This window comes from Seriola dumerili, unplaced genomic scaffold (assembly GCF_002260705.1).
Source record: "Seriola dumerili isolate Sdu_G_001 unplaced genomic scaffold, Sdu_1.0 BDQW01001124.1, whole genome shotgun sequence".
NCBI lineage: Eukaryota > Metazoa > Chordata > Actinopteri > Carangiformes > Carangidae > Seriola > Seriola dumerili.
The window spans coordinates 4,749,176-4,766,445 of record NW_019175379.1 but is presented as its reverse complement, the minus strand read 5'-3'; the positions used below and the strand labels follow the sequence as shown (position 1 = coordinate 4,766,445).

Genomic DNA, 17,270 nt, shown 5'->3' with positions numbered 1-17,270 from the left:
CCCGACAACTCCCTCTGCCACCTTACTGTGGCAGCTGCTTGTACACCACCTTCATTTTTATGACGGAGGAAAGGATTTAGTGAGTGCAGCCCTCCAGAGTAGTTCCAGTCCAGGGAGGGGATGTGGCTTGATAAGTACAGCTCCTGCACAGGAGCATGAAATGAGAAACTATCCATCATAAATCATGGTGGTCGGCCGACAGAAGGGGACGTGCTGGCATGTGTGAACCCATGGGTGCTGCTAACAACTTTTGCATGAAGTTGCAATGTTGGTATTATTTGTTTAGCAGCACATTGAGCTGCGTATTCAGAAATAAACATACATGAATGAAGCTGCATTTATCCACTAGATGCCAGTGTTTGTTCTGTTTTTGAAAATGTAGTATCTACTGTTTCTAATTTAGCTGCTGTGTTGAAGATATGGGAGTGTTAGGAGTTAGTAATTGTGTTTGTTTTTGTTTTTTAACCTTAAATTGTTTTTTTGTTTTTTTTTTGATGTATGAAAATTCATCAGAGCACAAAAGAGGAAATTGAGCAGAATATTGGAACAATTCCATGTCACTGGTTTCTAGGAAGCGCCCACAGGGGAAAGCTGCATTCATGCATGATAACATGATTCAATGAGAATTGTCCTTAATTGAATGAAAAGAACCTGGAGCTTCTCTAAATCCTCTTTGTTCTGTTTTGTGATCAGATAAAATACTGTCTTCTTTTGCTTCTTTTGTCTACCTGGAAGTTTGTGATGTCCCGACCAGCTGATATCAGACAATCCTTCCCCACAAAGAGGAGACTGTGGCTGGGGACAGCTCTGCCCTCTGCTGCCCAGTTGCAGGATCTGATCTGATCCACCACAGCCTGCTGCATTTAACTCCTCACAGGCCCTAGAAATAATCAGATTTAATGCTTCCTATGTAGTCGATATGGTGGGGTGATCTAATAAGGTGTAAAGGCAGACCTCACTGCAGGTCCAGGAAGTGTCTTCCCGCTCGTTTTCTCCATTATTAATAACCAGTTTGAAGATGTTCCACATATTCAGTCCACCTTGAAATGTACTGCATCAGTACCCTCCGGATTTCCTGCAGTTTGACAAATCTTGCTACCCGGCCTTTTTTTTTTTTTCCCCTTCCTAATCACATCACTACAGTGCCTGAAAATTGAATTGCATTTCTGGGTCCTGTGCCAGAGTCTGAGATGGATTTGATGTGCAGAAACACATGGAAGCATTTTTTTTTTTCCTCTTATGAAACATTTCTTGGAAATCAATGGTAAAATATTTTTTTGCAAAGCCACAGCAGAGCAGGAGAGTGTACTATCTGTGTATGTGGGTTTGCAGCTGAGTAATCAAGTCAAGAAGTGCAAGGTGTGTTTCTAATCTGTTTAGATTAAAAACACACCCTGCAGACGTCTTTTAGAAAGTTGTCTTAATTGGAAAGTAAATCTGTTTTGCTGCAGGTGGAGCCGTGAAAGTATAGTAGGGAGGATGTTTGCATTTCATGAGGCTTTAAGTTTCTCCAACTTGTGCCTGTTCTTGCAACTTGCCTGTTACGTGGGCTGTGATGAGTGGATGAGTTATTCTGCATTTCTGTCTCTGTGAGGCGAAAATTCCCAGCATGCTCAGCTCGTTGGGGCCACAGAGGGCGGCGTTCTGTATCCTGTGAGGCCAATCAAGAGCAAATCGAATTACAGATTCTGGATCTGTATGAAATGACTCTTCCTGTTCTGGGAGTGCAAATAAAGACAGATGATGTAGTATCAGGTTGGTATCTGGACTCAGCTCCTTGCTTTAAACATTCATACAATGGTTTTAAGCAATTTAACTGCACTTTTTCATGACTCATTTCCACATGTAGAAATAATAAAACTATACAGATTGATAAGGTGATCGATTGATAAAAATGGGTAAATTTCAAGACGTCTCTTTGGGCTCTGGGGAATTGTAAAGAATATTTTTCACTATTTTTCCCCCAGTTTTTAAACAAAACGAGTTGATTAATCAAGAAAGCAATCACCAGATTAATTGGGAATGATTAGTGATGATTGTTAGTTGCAGCCATACTCACATGCTGTGCACTGTACAGTATAGCTTCAGCTGTAAAAAGGTTTTATGTATGAAGCAACACTGTATTTGCAGCTTCATTTAATTGCATATAAGTTCACTTATCTAAACCAAGCTGCATGTGACTGACAAGTCTCACCTGTAAGTTGTTGTATTTGTGGAATTAGTGGAAGGAAACAAGCAATTGCATTTAAATGGGAAACAAATGAGTACAACTTGTCACTCCTCACATGAAACCTGGAAAAAAAAACGTGTGTGTAAAATCTCCCTGAGTGATGTCAGACGGATTAATTTTCTTATTTTATGGTCTAGCAAAATCTGTCTCCTTGAAAATGTGCCAGGCCTGTCAACTTTTTTTTTTTTGTCTGCGTTTCCCTCCACATGGGGGCACTCTTGCTCTCCGCACGACACCTCCAGAGCCAAATGGAGGCAAAGATAAAAAAAACTAAATAGAGGTACTTGGGCTCACTCTATCTGCTAAGTCATGATAAGTTTCGACCGCAAATCTTCTGATATCTGATCTGTTAATGTTGCGCTGGGTCGTTCGCGGCTGTTTGGTACATCAGCGGGTCTGTGTAAGGCACAGACCTACCAGTCCCTCAGCGGTTATCAGCGGTCACTTTCTTCTCTGCCACGAGGGAGGGAAAAGAGGGAGACAGGATATCGCTGAGGCTCGTCCCTCCGTTTTTCGGGTCCGGATCATGAGTGCTTCGTTCAGTCTCCTGTAACCCGCACTCGTTTGCTTTTGTATCAATTTCGCATCAACTTGGGGGAAAGTGTGGAAACTGCGTCGCTGCAGCATCGGTGAGACCCGACCAGTGAGCCTGAAAGTACGTGATGTGAATCCTGAACACAGCTTGGACTGATTTTTTTTTTTTCAAACTGAACCAGAGCATCTTCTAATCGAATTACCTCAGCCATTATTCATTGACCTTCTCTAACTTGGACTTTTTTTGTTGTTGTTGCATTTATTGATTGAGAACACAGACTCTCCAAGTTATTCTTTCCCTCTTTTTTTGACAAATAGTCGAAATGGCGTCACTGTATCAGAGATTCACCGGCAAGATCAACACAAACAAATCCTTCCCTAACCCTCCAGAGGCGAGCCATCTCCTCGGGCAAGGTGTGGAGGGGGAGAGGGCGGCGGAGAACCAGCGAGCCCGGCCTCAGCATCAGTACCGTCGGCACTGCGAGGACGAGGATGTAAGAAACTTAACATCACCTTTTGTTCGATCAGACCAATACGCTCTTTATACATAGTAATCGACTTTGAAATGACAAGATATCTTGATCTAGGGCCAAGAAAAGAATGAGTCTACTTATTGTCCCTTATTTATACTGTTAATTACAACTGCCCCTTTTTAAAGGGAAAGTTGTCAAACTTGTGCGTCATTGCCTCAATTGGCTGGCTTATCTGTCAATAAATGACGCGTCAGTAACGTCTCTTGTAGAGCAATACGCGCTCAGCGGCGCTGTCTGGTCACTTAATAAATCTCACAAATGACACGTCAGTGTGTTTGACACTACGTGCTGTTGTTAGATGTTGATCGTGTGCTACCTTTACACATGTCAAGATGCTGTTGAAACCAACCTTGAAATGAGATTCTTAATGCGAGTGGAACTCATGTAAATCATGACAAAAATCACTCGCTGACCCTTTCCACGAGGTTCTGCTGCATTCACTGTCACATCTTGCATGTTTAAACCAGATGTTGTGCTTTGGAACTGCAGAAGTATGACTCAGAGACTGCATTTGTTTACCCCAGATGATTTATTTCTGGAGGGATTTTCATACATTTCAACGGGGTCACCTTGCCTCTTTTATAATGGCGGTATTATAATCCCTGTCTGGCCGTTCAGAGCGGCCGCTCGTGCCTGAAACGTTGCCAAATGTTCAGGTCGGACGTGCAGAGTCGCGGCGCTGTCCATGGTGCTGAGGCACTGCCTGATTTTACTCGCTTTTGTCGCTGTCCATGGTGCTCAAGCTCTGTCTGACTTTACTCGCTGTTGCACTGAAGCACTGATTGACTCGCTAGTGTCGTTGTCCTCGGTGCTGAAGCACTGACTGACTTTACTCACTGTTGTCACTGTCCATGGTGCTGAAACAGTAAACCAGGTCCACAACCTTGTTATTTAGCTGCATTTGTTTGTCTGTTCACTCCAGTTATATAAAGTAATCCACTGGCCTTCTTATGAATATGTTTGCTTCTCTGAATCGCCCTCATTTGCTGGCATGCGTTATATTTATTCCCTGTCCATGACCTTGGAATTATAAGGTTCTATGTTCAAACTGAATGGTTTTGATCTTTGATCTCTTTGATCTAAAATGTATTTGAAATGTACATTATGATAAGTCTATCTCCATTTTAAAGTGTGATTTTCAAGATTTGGTGTAGAGAGAACCATCTATTATCAGCCATCTACTGAGAACTAAAAAACAAATGTTGAAAAATGTTGACATTTAAACTTTATTTTGCTTTAACACAAAAAATCCATATATGATATTTTTTATTAATAATGGGATTATATGGTAGAGTTAGCATCAGATGATTGAAACTTTACTCTTAGTTGCCATTAGTAAAAGTGTATTGTTGTTTTCGATAAAATAACGATTTTAGGTTGCAAAATTAAAGCTTGAGCTTTATTTTGTGATCTAAGCCCCTGTGATCTCAGTCACAAAGCAGTACGTTGATGCAGTAAAGAGCTGGAATTTGGATGGTCCTCTAGTCATTTCAAATTCTGATTGGTGCTTTGCAGGTAGAATGTCAGAACCAAGGTAGAGGATAACTTTGAAGATGGAACCTTAGTTCATTAAAATGTCAATATATACTCACTCAAAATCTCGTGGTTCTACTGTATTCTTTTCCATCTACTGTATTCCTTTCCATCAGTATCTTCCATATTTAACATTATGCGTATATGTATTTATGTGCTTACATGTTTAAATTGCTCTCTACTTAAATATCTGCATCTCAGCTTCTCTGCTAGCTTGAGTTGCTCACTCCTGTACCGTACAATAATGAGGTGCAGGAGGTAAAATACTGGTTGAGGTGTACATGAATACAACATGAGGTTGATTTATTGACCCATGGTGCTGTTTATTGGTGCAGAGAACTCCAACATGATCTGAAATCAATAAAAACAGTGATGTATAGTCCCTATTCATCAACCTGAGAGCATCACAGGGGATACTGCATAGAAGAGCTTTGTCAGATATTTGAGTTTTGAGTGTAGACCCATGCAGTGATTACCACAGGGCAAAGATGTGATAATAAAAACCCTGTTCAGTTGTTTCATTGGTGTAGTTTTTAGTTTTTTCTTGGTTTTTATCATTCTCTACCTGTTTAATTTACACAATATACATTGCATCTATATCGCAGTCTTATCCTAGCCCTTACCAGCCCTCTTTTTTTTAATGTCAATCCAAGCTTTGGCATATATCCAGCTGTGTGGCTTTAATGACTGAGTCTGGTGGAGGTGACATTTACATCACACTGTGTGGATGAGAACTGGAGCCCACTGGGATGAAGAGCTCATCCACTGACTCAGCCTTCCTACAGGGCCAACGCACAGCCCTGTTCTGCCACTTCAAAAGTTTATCCACCCTTTTATCCTTCCTGACACAGCACTTCTCTGTCACACTGTGACTATTTTTAGCATCAAAAGGCAACATTAGAAAGGCTTTATGCCATATCATTTTCTAACAGTGCCATCAGGTTCATTCATTTAGCAGCAAAAGCCTTAATTTACTGCATGATATTGTCCCACTACTAGATTAATGCTTGCTGGTAGTGCTTGGGATGCTGGGTTCATTACACACATTGGACCCCTTGTAAGTCTACCTCAATAAAAGCGTCACTTTAACACCTTAATTGTTAGCCCCACGGTCTCAACACCCTCTTTTTCTTTCTAACACTTTCCCCTCTATCTCCCTGCCCTCAGCACTTGCTGCCTTTTTGCTCTGCTGTGTGGTTTTCCTTCCAAGATTATAATCACATTTGTAATTTATGCTAGCTTAAATTTGAATCCAGGACCCCATAAAGTGAGAGAGCATGTTAAGGTTTACTGTCCTGCTGAAGGACACATGGATATTGATGGACACCTTGGCTGTGCCAGGTATCGACTGAGTGGCTAGGTGACTCCATTAGCATACAACCTATAGTTTCCCATGCCAAGAGTGGTAAATGGTGGAAAAAGTATCCAAGCCCAGCATTGAAAATCTGACTTAAAGGTCCCACATTTTAAACTTTTCTGGTGTTTTTATATAAGTTTTTATATCCATAACAAGATCCAGTATGTTTGTGGTTTTAAATACCAAAAACCATCATCTCAATGTAGTTTTACATCTTCTCTCAGACACTCAGAGAAACCCAATCCTGCAAGGTTGGATGGTGGTGGTTGTGACTTCATTGTTGTGACATCACAAAGTTGCGGAAGTCCTGACGGCTCGTTCAAGGCTCAGTTTCTGAATACAGTCTGTATGCATTCCTCTGTGGACTGAGTGCTTTGATACTTTCACAGTATTAATATAGAACCTAGACTTGCGTTATAATCAAAAAACACATGGAAATATTACTTTATACAATATGGGACCATTAAGTAAAAGTACAGCTGTATTATCAGCAGAATTTCTACAAACCATCAAAAGTAAAAGTACTGGCTCTGCAGTCCCGGTGAGTGATATATTATTATGACATTATTACACTGTCGACACTGATGCGTCAATGTGTTAGCAGAATTTTACTGTTGTTGCTGGTTGAGGCGGAGATACTTTTAACTACTTTACAGTGCGTACAGTCAGGTAGTTCGGGTCTGGTCCCCTCCTGTGGGTCACAACAAATCTGAAGTGTAAAAAAAGAAGAAGGCTCTGCTACACAAATCTGTGTTCATGCTTTTGGACCTTCCTCTAATCTTTGCTTTAGTGTGATATTAAGATCTTAATTTGAAAAGTAAGTAGTAGCTGTCGGATAAATGTAGTGGAGTAGAAAGTAGAATATTTCCCTCTGAAGGAGGGAGGAGATGTATGATGCTGTAGCAACAAATTAGCACCAATGGAGGCACTGACAAATATTACCACCTCAGATTGCTTAGTTTAAACTTTCAATCATATTATAGGTTACTGATCAATGTTTGTTCTGCATATGAGGACTCCAGATAGAGGAATTAGCCCCCCTCAAATAGACAATGCATTTAAAACAACTCATTATCGCTTTTGTTTGGCGTTAGCTTGACTTATTCTCCATTGCGGGCTAAATCCTTCTCTGTCAATACATTTGATAGTGATCTTAGTCTGAAATCCTCACTGATGATGATTCCCGGCTGGTGGAACAACTCATTACAATCTAATCAAACATGTTTTTTTTTTTTTTCACTCTGCAATCCTATGTTATCTGCATCCAGTCTGAGTACTGTGTTTCATTTCTGGTTGTTGAATTAAGTTTCACGGGCGTCTTATCTACTGACTTTCACAGTTCAATGGAAATTTGAGGAGTTTAATGTCCAACATTGTTTAGCCTTTCACCCTCCTTTGGTCCAGTCCAGCTCTATCTAGATAGGGATATTACGTAAAGCCTTTTGGGTCCCACTTGAGCCTCTGCTCTCGCCAGCAGCTTCATTTTAAAGGGAGAAGTACATCCAATCTCACATTTCAGCCTCATTAATTAGATATCCTCTCCAATGGCTTTTCAACCAGCGAATAGACAGACTCAAAAAGCAGAAATGGATGCTTACTTTCACCATCAAAGCTTCGTCCCTGCGGTGTGATTCTGTTTTTCTCCACAGACGCCATTACAACAGTAAACATCTCTGTTTTATCTGTCTCTGTCTAGTAGGATCAGCACAATCGTAATGAGACTCAGGAGATATCTGGCTAAGATTCAAACCCTTTAACACACACAGAGGTGAGTGTGTGTTTGTGTGGTTTGAGCTGCATATTCCCACAGTTCTTCTTCTTTTTTTCTTTTTTTCTTTTTTTTACACTTTCCCAACTCATCTCACTTATTCTGCGGTCTAATGGCTTTGCGCCTGCACTTTGCATTTAGAAGGATGAGGAGGGGAAAAAAAGAGGATAAATCCACAGCAGCACATTAATGCACACACAATGTTTCTCCTTTTTTACATGTTTATCTCTCTGTCAAACACACACACACACACACACACACACACACAAACACACACACACACAAATGCATGCAGGGACAAAAAGAGGATATTTTTCTGGGTATGGATTATGAGACAACCAAGCCCTGAAATGCCCTTTTAATAAGCTGCCCGATATCAGATTCAGGTTTTATGACAACACAAATAATAATGAACAGTGAAGAGAACAGGAAATATACAGTATATAGTACAATATGCTTCTATACTCCGCTTTCATTGTGTCAGCAGATATAGAGGTTATTTTCGGGTATAATAGGGCTCTGGATAAGTCATGGGAATAATTTTGTTTCCCTCACAGGGCAGATAAAATTCACAGTTCCTTATATTATACTGTCCTCCGCTTATAATCTAATTTTTTTTTTCTTATTTCTTTATATATTTATTGTACTCAAGAGATAGCGTAGTGATGCTTCTATTCTCACAGCGCTATCACTAACACAAAAACAGAGACGCTTTTACTGGCGTTGAGAGATTATTGTCCTTTTTCTAACACTGCACTCAGCAGTATGTGTGCAGTGCTGGAGTTAGTGTTCGTACATTTAATTTGACCTAATTTGTCTGCTTCAATTTCCACAACCGGCACTTTTAATGCTAATTTGAATGCCTATTATTCTGATCAACTCAAACGTTGTAGATGAACTAAAACTGCAATTTAGTGTCAGCTGTGTCTGTAAACTCATGTGTAGAGTAAGTAATATTCTCTTTCACTTGATTTGGTTTAACAAGTCAACAACAACATGCTGTATTTATTTTTTCTTCCTTTTCCAACAGCACATTTATTTTTTCATTAACTTTAAGCACCCTGCAACACAGGCTGATTTATTATTTTCTGTCTGATCCAATCGCTTCCGTTTGCCTTGGTTATTGTGCGCTATTGGCTGTAAACGTATTGTAACAGTGTAAGAAGCTAGTCTGCTGTGTGAGTAAACACACAGCATGTGATGCATGTTTTTTGTGTAGTTGTTTAATGCCATGATATACTACTGACAACAGCACTACTGACTAATTTAGTATGTACTCACTTTGTTTTTAGTGCTAATAAGAAAACGTTAGCATTCTTGCAAGCTAAGCTGGTAAACATTATACCTGCTCAACATTGGCATGTTAGCATTGTCACTGTGAGCACACTAGTATGCTAACATTAGCACTTAGCTAAAAGAACCGCCATACCGTAGTGAATCTAGCCTCACAGAGCTGCTAGCATGGCTGTAGACTTTTGGCCAGCCAGATCCTGACGCATTTTATCTTCATCTGATCAATTCAGTTAGCAGGTATTTGTTAAGTTACAGCTACACTCAGACATTGTTGTGCTAAATAGCGTTTTCACAAACTTCAGTTCTCTGTTCGTGGACTTCAGTGCCTGTAGCTGTGCTACATGAGGCGGACGGCAGTGTTCCTCAAAGGGGTTATTGAATGAAGAGAGGCCAAGCAACAGCCAGGTGAATACATGCGTCGCAACTGTCTGCCTTCTACTCCCAGTGAACTAGTCTTAATTAGTGTAGAATAATTAACTGCTGCTTGTTTAAATCTGCCTGATTACAGATGGAGCATTTGCCAGGTTTCCTCATTCTGTGTTGATTAGTAAATAGTGAGTGAATAATGGCACTTGAAGTATAGAGTCATCTGTCTACACGCTCGATTCAGGGTGGCATCTGGAGACCTCTGTCTGTGTGTGTGTGTGTGTGTGTAAAATGAGTGAGTGTGTGTGTGTGAAAGGGCTGAGGGAATAACGGACACACAGACTTGTCCAATCAGAAAACGGCAAATGTAATTGTTTCCTCTCGTCTCCAGTCAACAATAACAGCATCCAGCCTTCACTTGATTACTGTCAATTTGTAAATCCTCTGTGACGAGCCCCCTTTGACCCCCAGCTCAGTTTCCTCATCTAGCTAATTTCTCATTCATCAACAAACCCTCAAACACTCCATATTGATCGAACATGACGCGTTCGCATGTGCGCCATTTTCCCCCCGCCATGAATTATGCAGCCATCGGGGTGTAAAACGGCAGTATGGTTTATTTATCATAGGGAAGCTGTTGCTAACCAAATCAGGTACACATTAGGGCGGGGGGGTGTTCGTGGCTAAGTCGACACCCTCGTGCAAAGACCAATCATGACAGGCAGAAGGAGGTCACACGATGAGCTGAAACAGAGGCTGAATGTGGTTTTAATGGGTTTGTGTCACAGTAGTTCTCTATATAAAGATATACGCGTGTACTCGTATATCTATAATGTATAGCAAAGCACAGAAACACTTCCCCACAGAATCCAAAATATGTCAAAACTTTCCTTGTGCTCCCTCTGCTTTCTCTTTCAATCTCTGTATAACAGTGATTGAACATGCCCAGAGGGAGGGTTCGCAACATGAAATAATCCTGCACCACTCACTGGAGGGATTTGCAAAATAATGACTGAATGTCTGAATCAGATTTATCCTTTTCCGATAGCTTCCAAAATAAAAGTAATAATATTTGTCGAACGAAAACCACATCTCTGCAGTCTCCTCTATCTCTCTTGGACTTTTGTCATGTCCCTTGAAATCTGTGTTTTGCAGAACTGGAGAAACAAATGCTCAGTTAACGGCGGAGACGCTAGAGATAAATTTGAGGGAAAAAAATAAAATAAAAAAAGGCCGATTCGTCAATACCAAGTGTGTCTCACTGTTGACGTCTGCAACTCTCCAAGTGGTGCTGCATCGCCTCTTTGTGTTGCCGCTGCTGCTCGTCTGGCAGCTAGCTGATGATAACAGATGGCGGGCATTAATAACGTCATCTCAGCATAAAATGAATTCATATCCGGCCTCTTCACAAGGCATTTTCAGCATGACGAGAGGGAAGGCAACGCAGGAGGAGGAGGACGGGGACGCGGTCACCGAAACGCTCCTCTGCTGGGTTTTGAGTTCTTCCCCACCCTTATATATCTGCACATGCACATAGCTGTACACAGATGCACACACACACAAACACACAAGCACAAGTCTTAAGAGCTGCACTGCGTTTCACTTTTATGGGTCAGAAAACTGGAGTGCTGATTTAGTCATTATTTATGACTGGACGCAGTATTTCTAAGATTAGGAAGGAAACAGTGGAGAGGCAAATAACTCCCAAGCATTCCCACTGCAAACAACAAGCATGTGATTTAACTGAGGTCAAACTCATCTTAACATGGGAGTTGAGTGTTATATGATGCAGTACGGTTGCGCTTTTTTGCTTAAAATCCTCCTAAGGGCATCAAGTCGGCTTCCTTATGAGTTTGCAAAGTTTTTCTTTGCTCTGGGGTCTAAATTTAGGCCAGGCGTTTGTACCGCTGCAGGTTTAGTTTGGTCTTTAGATGTGTTTCTTGAGTGTATTGATGTGTTTTTCTTCAACTTTAAAAATTGATATAGAAGTCTGTTTCATGTGATTTAACAGAGAATACTCTAAGTTGCAGCATATTGCAGTGAATCAAAGCTGACCTGTCAAGCTTATTGAGCTCTGTGGAACCAAAATATGGACTTTTTGTGGGTTTTTTGACATTTGACAGTCTTAAAATATTAAGTAATACTCTTTGAAATTGTTGTTAACAGCTCACTTGCTTATGAGATTTAGCATTTTGAATTGTTAACATCATACAGCTACATTGGGGGCTCGAGAGGTAAAAACATCACTTGAAGTGCCCCCGGTGCACCACTAGAGGCTGTCCTGTTGCTGTCTCAGAGTGAGCTGTATCACTTCTGCGGCGGAAAGGCTGGAAACACATCGTTCTGGAAACGGGGTCTGTTGGGACTGAAGGCCAGGCATACAAAGTGAGGTTAAATCAATGATACAGGGGATGAGGGATGATGAAAGGGAAGCACAGAGACAGAGGGACGGAGGGAGGAAGGGACAGCGACAGACAAGATAAAGCATTTGCCTTAAAGGCAAAAGGGGCCAACAGAGAAAGACGCTTGATCAAAACCAGAGGTGGATAATTGAATAGTGTATTATATAATAAAAGATGAATAGTGTGTCTCAGAGACAATAAAGAGAGAATGTGACCCAGCCTGCACAGACTGGAAGATCACAGCAGAGGCCTGATGGGTAGTTGGATGGAGGGAATTGTATCACCTCACTCCCTGCCTTGTGATCACGGGGTCAGCTGAGGGAAGTAGTGCTAACACTGGTAGGGTTTTGGTATCGTGTGTAAACCCACAGAAACAAACTTGCGTACTGCAGTTGTTGTTTACTCCACTCTGCATTTACTGATGGTATGTATTTATACATTCAGTGCATGTGTTTTTGTGAGTGTCAAAGTCATAGCTAGCAATTAGCATCAGCAGTGAACCGCCTGCATTTGTTGTGAGAGGGTTCAAAGAAACTCACCATCTCCCTGCCTACTACCAGTCAGCGTTCCCCACTGGCAGTAGCATCAATAGGCTAAAATGCACAATACAAACCTTTAGAGTGCAAGAGCACATGATGTCCACATGCATTAGAATCCATTTAGCACTTTAAGATAGATTTCAGCACCTGTCCCGGAGCCATTATCAGCTCTGCGTGTGAACAAACAACACTCCATTCAACACGCATCAACTCAAAATGACAGTCACTGAAAAATAAGACCCCACCAGCAGTGGAAAAATTTGCATTGTGCGTTTGAAGCCACAGGACATTTTTTCATTTTGACTAAGCTATGGTGGTAAAATGACATTATTAACTCAGTAATTCCACTTGCTTCCCTTTAATACAATTTTAACAGGTGTTACTTTGTTAATGTGCCTTGACCCAAACTGCGGTCTGCTGATGTTCGGCCATGTTCAGCTCTCCTAACACTTCCTTACACCAGCCTTGTGTTAATTACTCTTTGAAGTAGCTCTTTGTAAGTTTTGCTATTGCTACATAGCCAACGTTAGCATTAACAGCTGTTTACTTAACACGCTAGAAGAAACGTTGCGAGTTCATCATCAAACTTCATTCGTTTACCCACCAAGAGCTGTGTCCAGTGACGTGATAGCAATGTTAACTCTTGTCTCTATCGCGGCTTTTCTTCTACTGAAGTTAGCACGCTAACCAGCTAGCTCTGGCACGCCTCATCACTTTTGGATAGTGACTCGCCGTAGCCTCCAATCAGGGCGTGTTATAACCTCTTGTATTGTAAACACAACAATGGCCGAAGCTCTTGTCAAGCAACCATCACCACCTCCCGCCCACCAACAGCTGGATACAAGTCACACCTCTTCTCGTAAAAGTATTCTGGGAAATGTAGGAAATCAGTAACAGAATGTCATGTAGAAAACATTAGTCGGTTAATTGATGAGTCATTTAGAAATAAAGGTTGGAGCAGAAAAATACTCCCAGAATTCATGGGATATTATAACTGTATGCATTTAGTCCACTAATTGGCTCAGGTAGTGTCATGTTAAAAATGTTTTCAGACTAAACTTACCTATTTTCAGACATCAGACTGCTCATCTGTCCTCCTGCTGCTGATTGTAGCTCACCACTCCGCCTCGAGTCCGTGGAGATGCAGGCGACAAAATGGTGCCAAGATATGATGCACAGGCAGGTTAATAGCTTGACGTTTTAATGGTGGATAGTAACAGCTTAAATGCTTCGATTGTTCTTTATCAGATAATGATGTTGCTAATAGTCAGTGTGTTTTAATTCAGCACATTAAACAAACTGATTGCTATTCCACAAGACACACTGTAGTGGGCAGAGTTTCCTTGCAGGTAATGAGGAAGCAGACAGACAATCACCCACAACTGAAAAACAAGCAGGTTTCACTTCATGCTGTTATTTCAAAACCTTTTCAGAGAAAGAAAAAAAAAAATTCTTTTATTGTCTCTTCCAAACTTTGCTTTTTCAGGTGGATCCATTCTGCCAGGTGTGTCTGGCTTTTAGACCCATCTCCCCCCCAACCCTTAAACACTGAAGTCTCAGGGGTTGCTCCGACACGTTGTTCTTTGATGTAGAAATGGAGGAGGACTGCAGCTCAGAGCTGCGTCAGGAATAGGAAATGGCACGTCTCTGATTGTCAGCTTCCTCTGAGTTGAACATGACAGTCTTGTTTTTCCTCTGTGATAGAGAGGAGTGTGATTGTGGATTATTAATGCGGGGCGTCAGAAGAAACAAAACGTTTAGATCGCGTACAGACAGGGAAGGATTTCGAGTGTCACTGCTGAGGGCGCCGAGTCTTGTGTGGAGCATGTGAGAGGGGAAACACTGGATGTCAACAATCTGCCCTGTGATCTGAATTTCCAGTTGAAATTTCGCTGTTTTAGCTTTAGAATGATTTGTTGTCTCTCTTCATCTCACTCTCTCTGTTTCTACTTATTCCACATACTCTCTCCCTCCCCTAGTCTGCATGTGCTAATTTCATCGCTCAAGTCTTCCCCGCCACCGTTCACGTCTCTTTTGTTGTGTAACAGTGTTTTTTAGCAATTACACATCACAAACATCTAAATTAGACTCATCTGCTCCTCCTAATGTTGTGCCCTTGATGATTTGAGTAGAGCTTCATGTGTTTCTGATTACATGTTGCTAATAAGTACCTGAAACAAAGGCCAACACCCTGGAGGTAAGACCCTCGGGCTTAGGTAAGAGGTAACGCTTCAGCTTAGAGATAATTACGCCGTCATCCAATCAGATTTTATAGCACCATCTCTTGTTAAAATGATACTCAACTTTACAAATATATAATAATAGCTCTGATATACAGCGTTGATTAACAAATTGAGTTTGTTGCTGTAAAGATCCTGTGTTGCCCGGTCTATAATTATCCTTTGATTCGTTACTGAGTTGCAGTTATTTCCAGAGTTCTCCACTAACTGAAATTGCCTCTCCCTTCCTTTCCACTGACCTGCTGAGAGCTCTGAATAGAACCCGATCATCACCACCTCCTCTTGCCTTCTCCTCCGATCTATTTCCTTTTTTCTATCTTTTTTTCTTCCTCCTCATTGCTCGCCTTTTTGACCTTGTGTCCTGTTGAATGGTGTCGGCCCGTTGAAGCGTAGCATTACATCAGCAACCTTGCCTCTTGTCCCCGATGCAGGCTTGGGTCATGGCTGTGTAGTCCGGGCTGCACGTCTCTGTATCTCAGCTGAAATGAACTGCATTGACTAGAACATCTGTGTTTAAGGTGAGGCGAAGTTTGGCTGCTGCGTTTCAGTTCACTGGTGCTTTAGCAGAAACCAATCTGTCGCCCTGGAGGTCTTATTTTGTTCAAGGTTTGAAATTTAACCGTGGTGTGGCTGATAAGCCGCAGAGCTTTGATTTTCCCGAAGGATTGTGCAGCACATGTGATGCCAGCGTTTAGTTGTGTATTTCTATGTAGCAGGGTGAAGAGTTAGGCTGTGGGTGGACGTCAAACAGCCAACCTTCATTTCATTTCATTTTAGCTGTACTTAAACCTGAAATAACTGAATTTGTTTGTCCACTTGGGGCCAGCAGAAACAAGCTGTGAACATAACATTGACATATGTTTCAAGAAACGGTTGCTTACTTACACATCCAGCACATATGTAGCAACATCATTCATTTGTAGTTGTATGTCTGGCCAACGTATCACTTCTTTTAGCTCTGTTTTTGGTCTCCTGATGTGAATATCTGACTCTTTAGCTGTTAAATGCTCCACCATGTTCACCAGCTGGTCTGTGACTGCTTCTGTCTGCTGTGTGGGGGTGAGCAGGTAGTGTACAGTGGGGCGATGCAGAAAAAAATGAAAATCTCACTTTATACAATATGGGACCTTTAACTTGACATATCCTAACACTCTACCTTGATCGTAGTTTTTTAAGGAGCAGTAGCCATGATCTTTCTGTAACCTTAATCAAATACAAATCATCTGTTCCCTTGTGCAGACATTGTAGGATTTAAAAGACATCACACTCAGGATTGAAAACTTTGTTATTCGACATAGAGCTTTGTGAAATTGTCCAATATTTATAACTTTTTGTCGGATGAGTAGGTTGGGTCATATCATCTCTTCAGTTTTTATAAAAATCACACTGGTAGTCTTCCAAGATTCGCAAAAAGACGATCAAACCAAAGCCTAATCTCTGCAGCCCCGGCACGGCACACAGTAAGAGGGAAGCACTTTGAGTTATGAGCTGTTTGGATGCTTTGCGTGTTCTCTTTTTGTTTGCGTGCTGTTTCCTTTCCCTGTCAAAAATGTAGAAAGTTCTTTGAAATGGACACTAGATACACGTTAGCATGAGGAATAGCTGGTAGATGTAAATGCTGGTAAACGTATAGTGTCTTAGTGACTTAGTGTGAAATAGCCGCAATTCCCTATATGTAGAAAATGAAATGAAATCTGTTTTTCAAACAGTGTTGCCCTTTTTGAGTGGACTTTACCTTTAAGTTCCCAGCAGAGCATGTCTCACCTGTGATGAAGCAGTTCATCAAATGCTGCCAGTCTGAGGGTCTCGCTCACACAGACGCACACAGCCAGCTCTATGGCGAAACAATGATGTACTACTTTCACATTTTCCCGCTTCATAGATCAAGCTCTTATATGGCCTCTTATACTATATTATATATATATATATACACAGGATATATATATATATATATATTATAGCCTCATGACGAGCTCCCTGCTTCTCTCACATATATTTTCACATGTATAGAACATCTGTTCCTCACTGTAACCCGCACCTACTTGCACTCGACCTATGTCTGCACTACACACATGGCATACAGAGAGCGAGGAGTGACAGCCCCTAATAAATGACCTCAGCTCTTTTTATTTGTTTTAAATCCATACAGCCATTACAGGACATTGTGAGGCCGTGACTGGGCTCACGATAAATGCACCTCCCTGCACGCCTGTGAAGAATTACTCTCAGATATGAACCGAAGGGAATGGAAGGGGAAAAAATGTTCGTTTTTATTTTCAACAAAGAATATTGCTTTTCTGTGGCTGTGGAGATGTATGTACTTAGAGCAGAGCTGCCAGGAGAGAGGAAAAAAAAAAAAGAACTTTATTTGAACAATAGAAATAGAAAATAATTTGATGGGATGGCAGACTGTATTGTGAAATGAGTTCATTTTCTGAAAAGGATGATGGGATGCAGAAGATAGTGTATGATTCA

The 17,270-nt window shown here is 41.3% G+C and overlaps 1 protein-coding gene across 1 annotated transcript in view; it reads left to right on the top strand.

The window, feature by feature from the left end:
* The first annotated feature begins 3,087 nt into the window (after window positions 1–3,087).
* LOC111237819 (dipeptidyl aminopeptidase-like protein 6) overlaps window positions 3,088–17,270 on the top strand; it is a 147,975-nt gene continuing 133,792 nt past the window's right edge. The window contains exon 1 of the mRNA XM_022767073.1: window positions 3,088–3,258. Coding sequence (XP_022622794.1) covers window positions 3,088–3,258 — 171 coding nt within the window. The remainder of the gene's footprint in view (window positions 3,259–17,270) is intronic.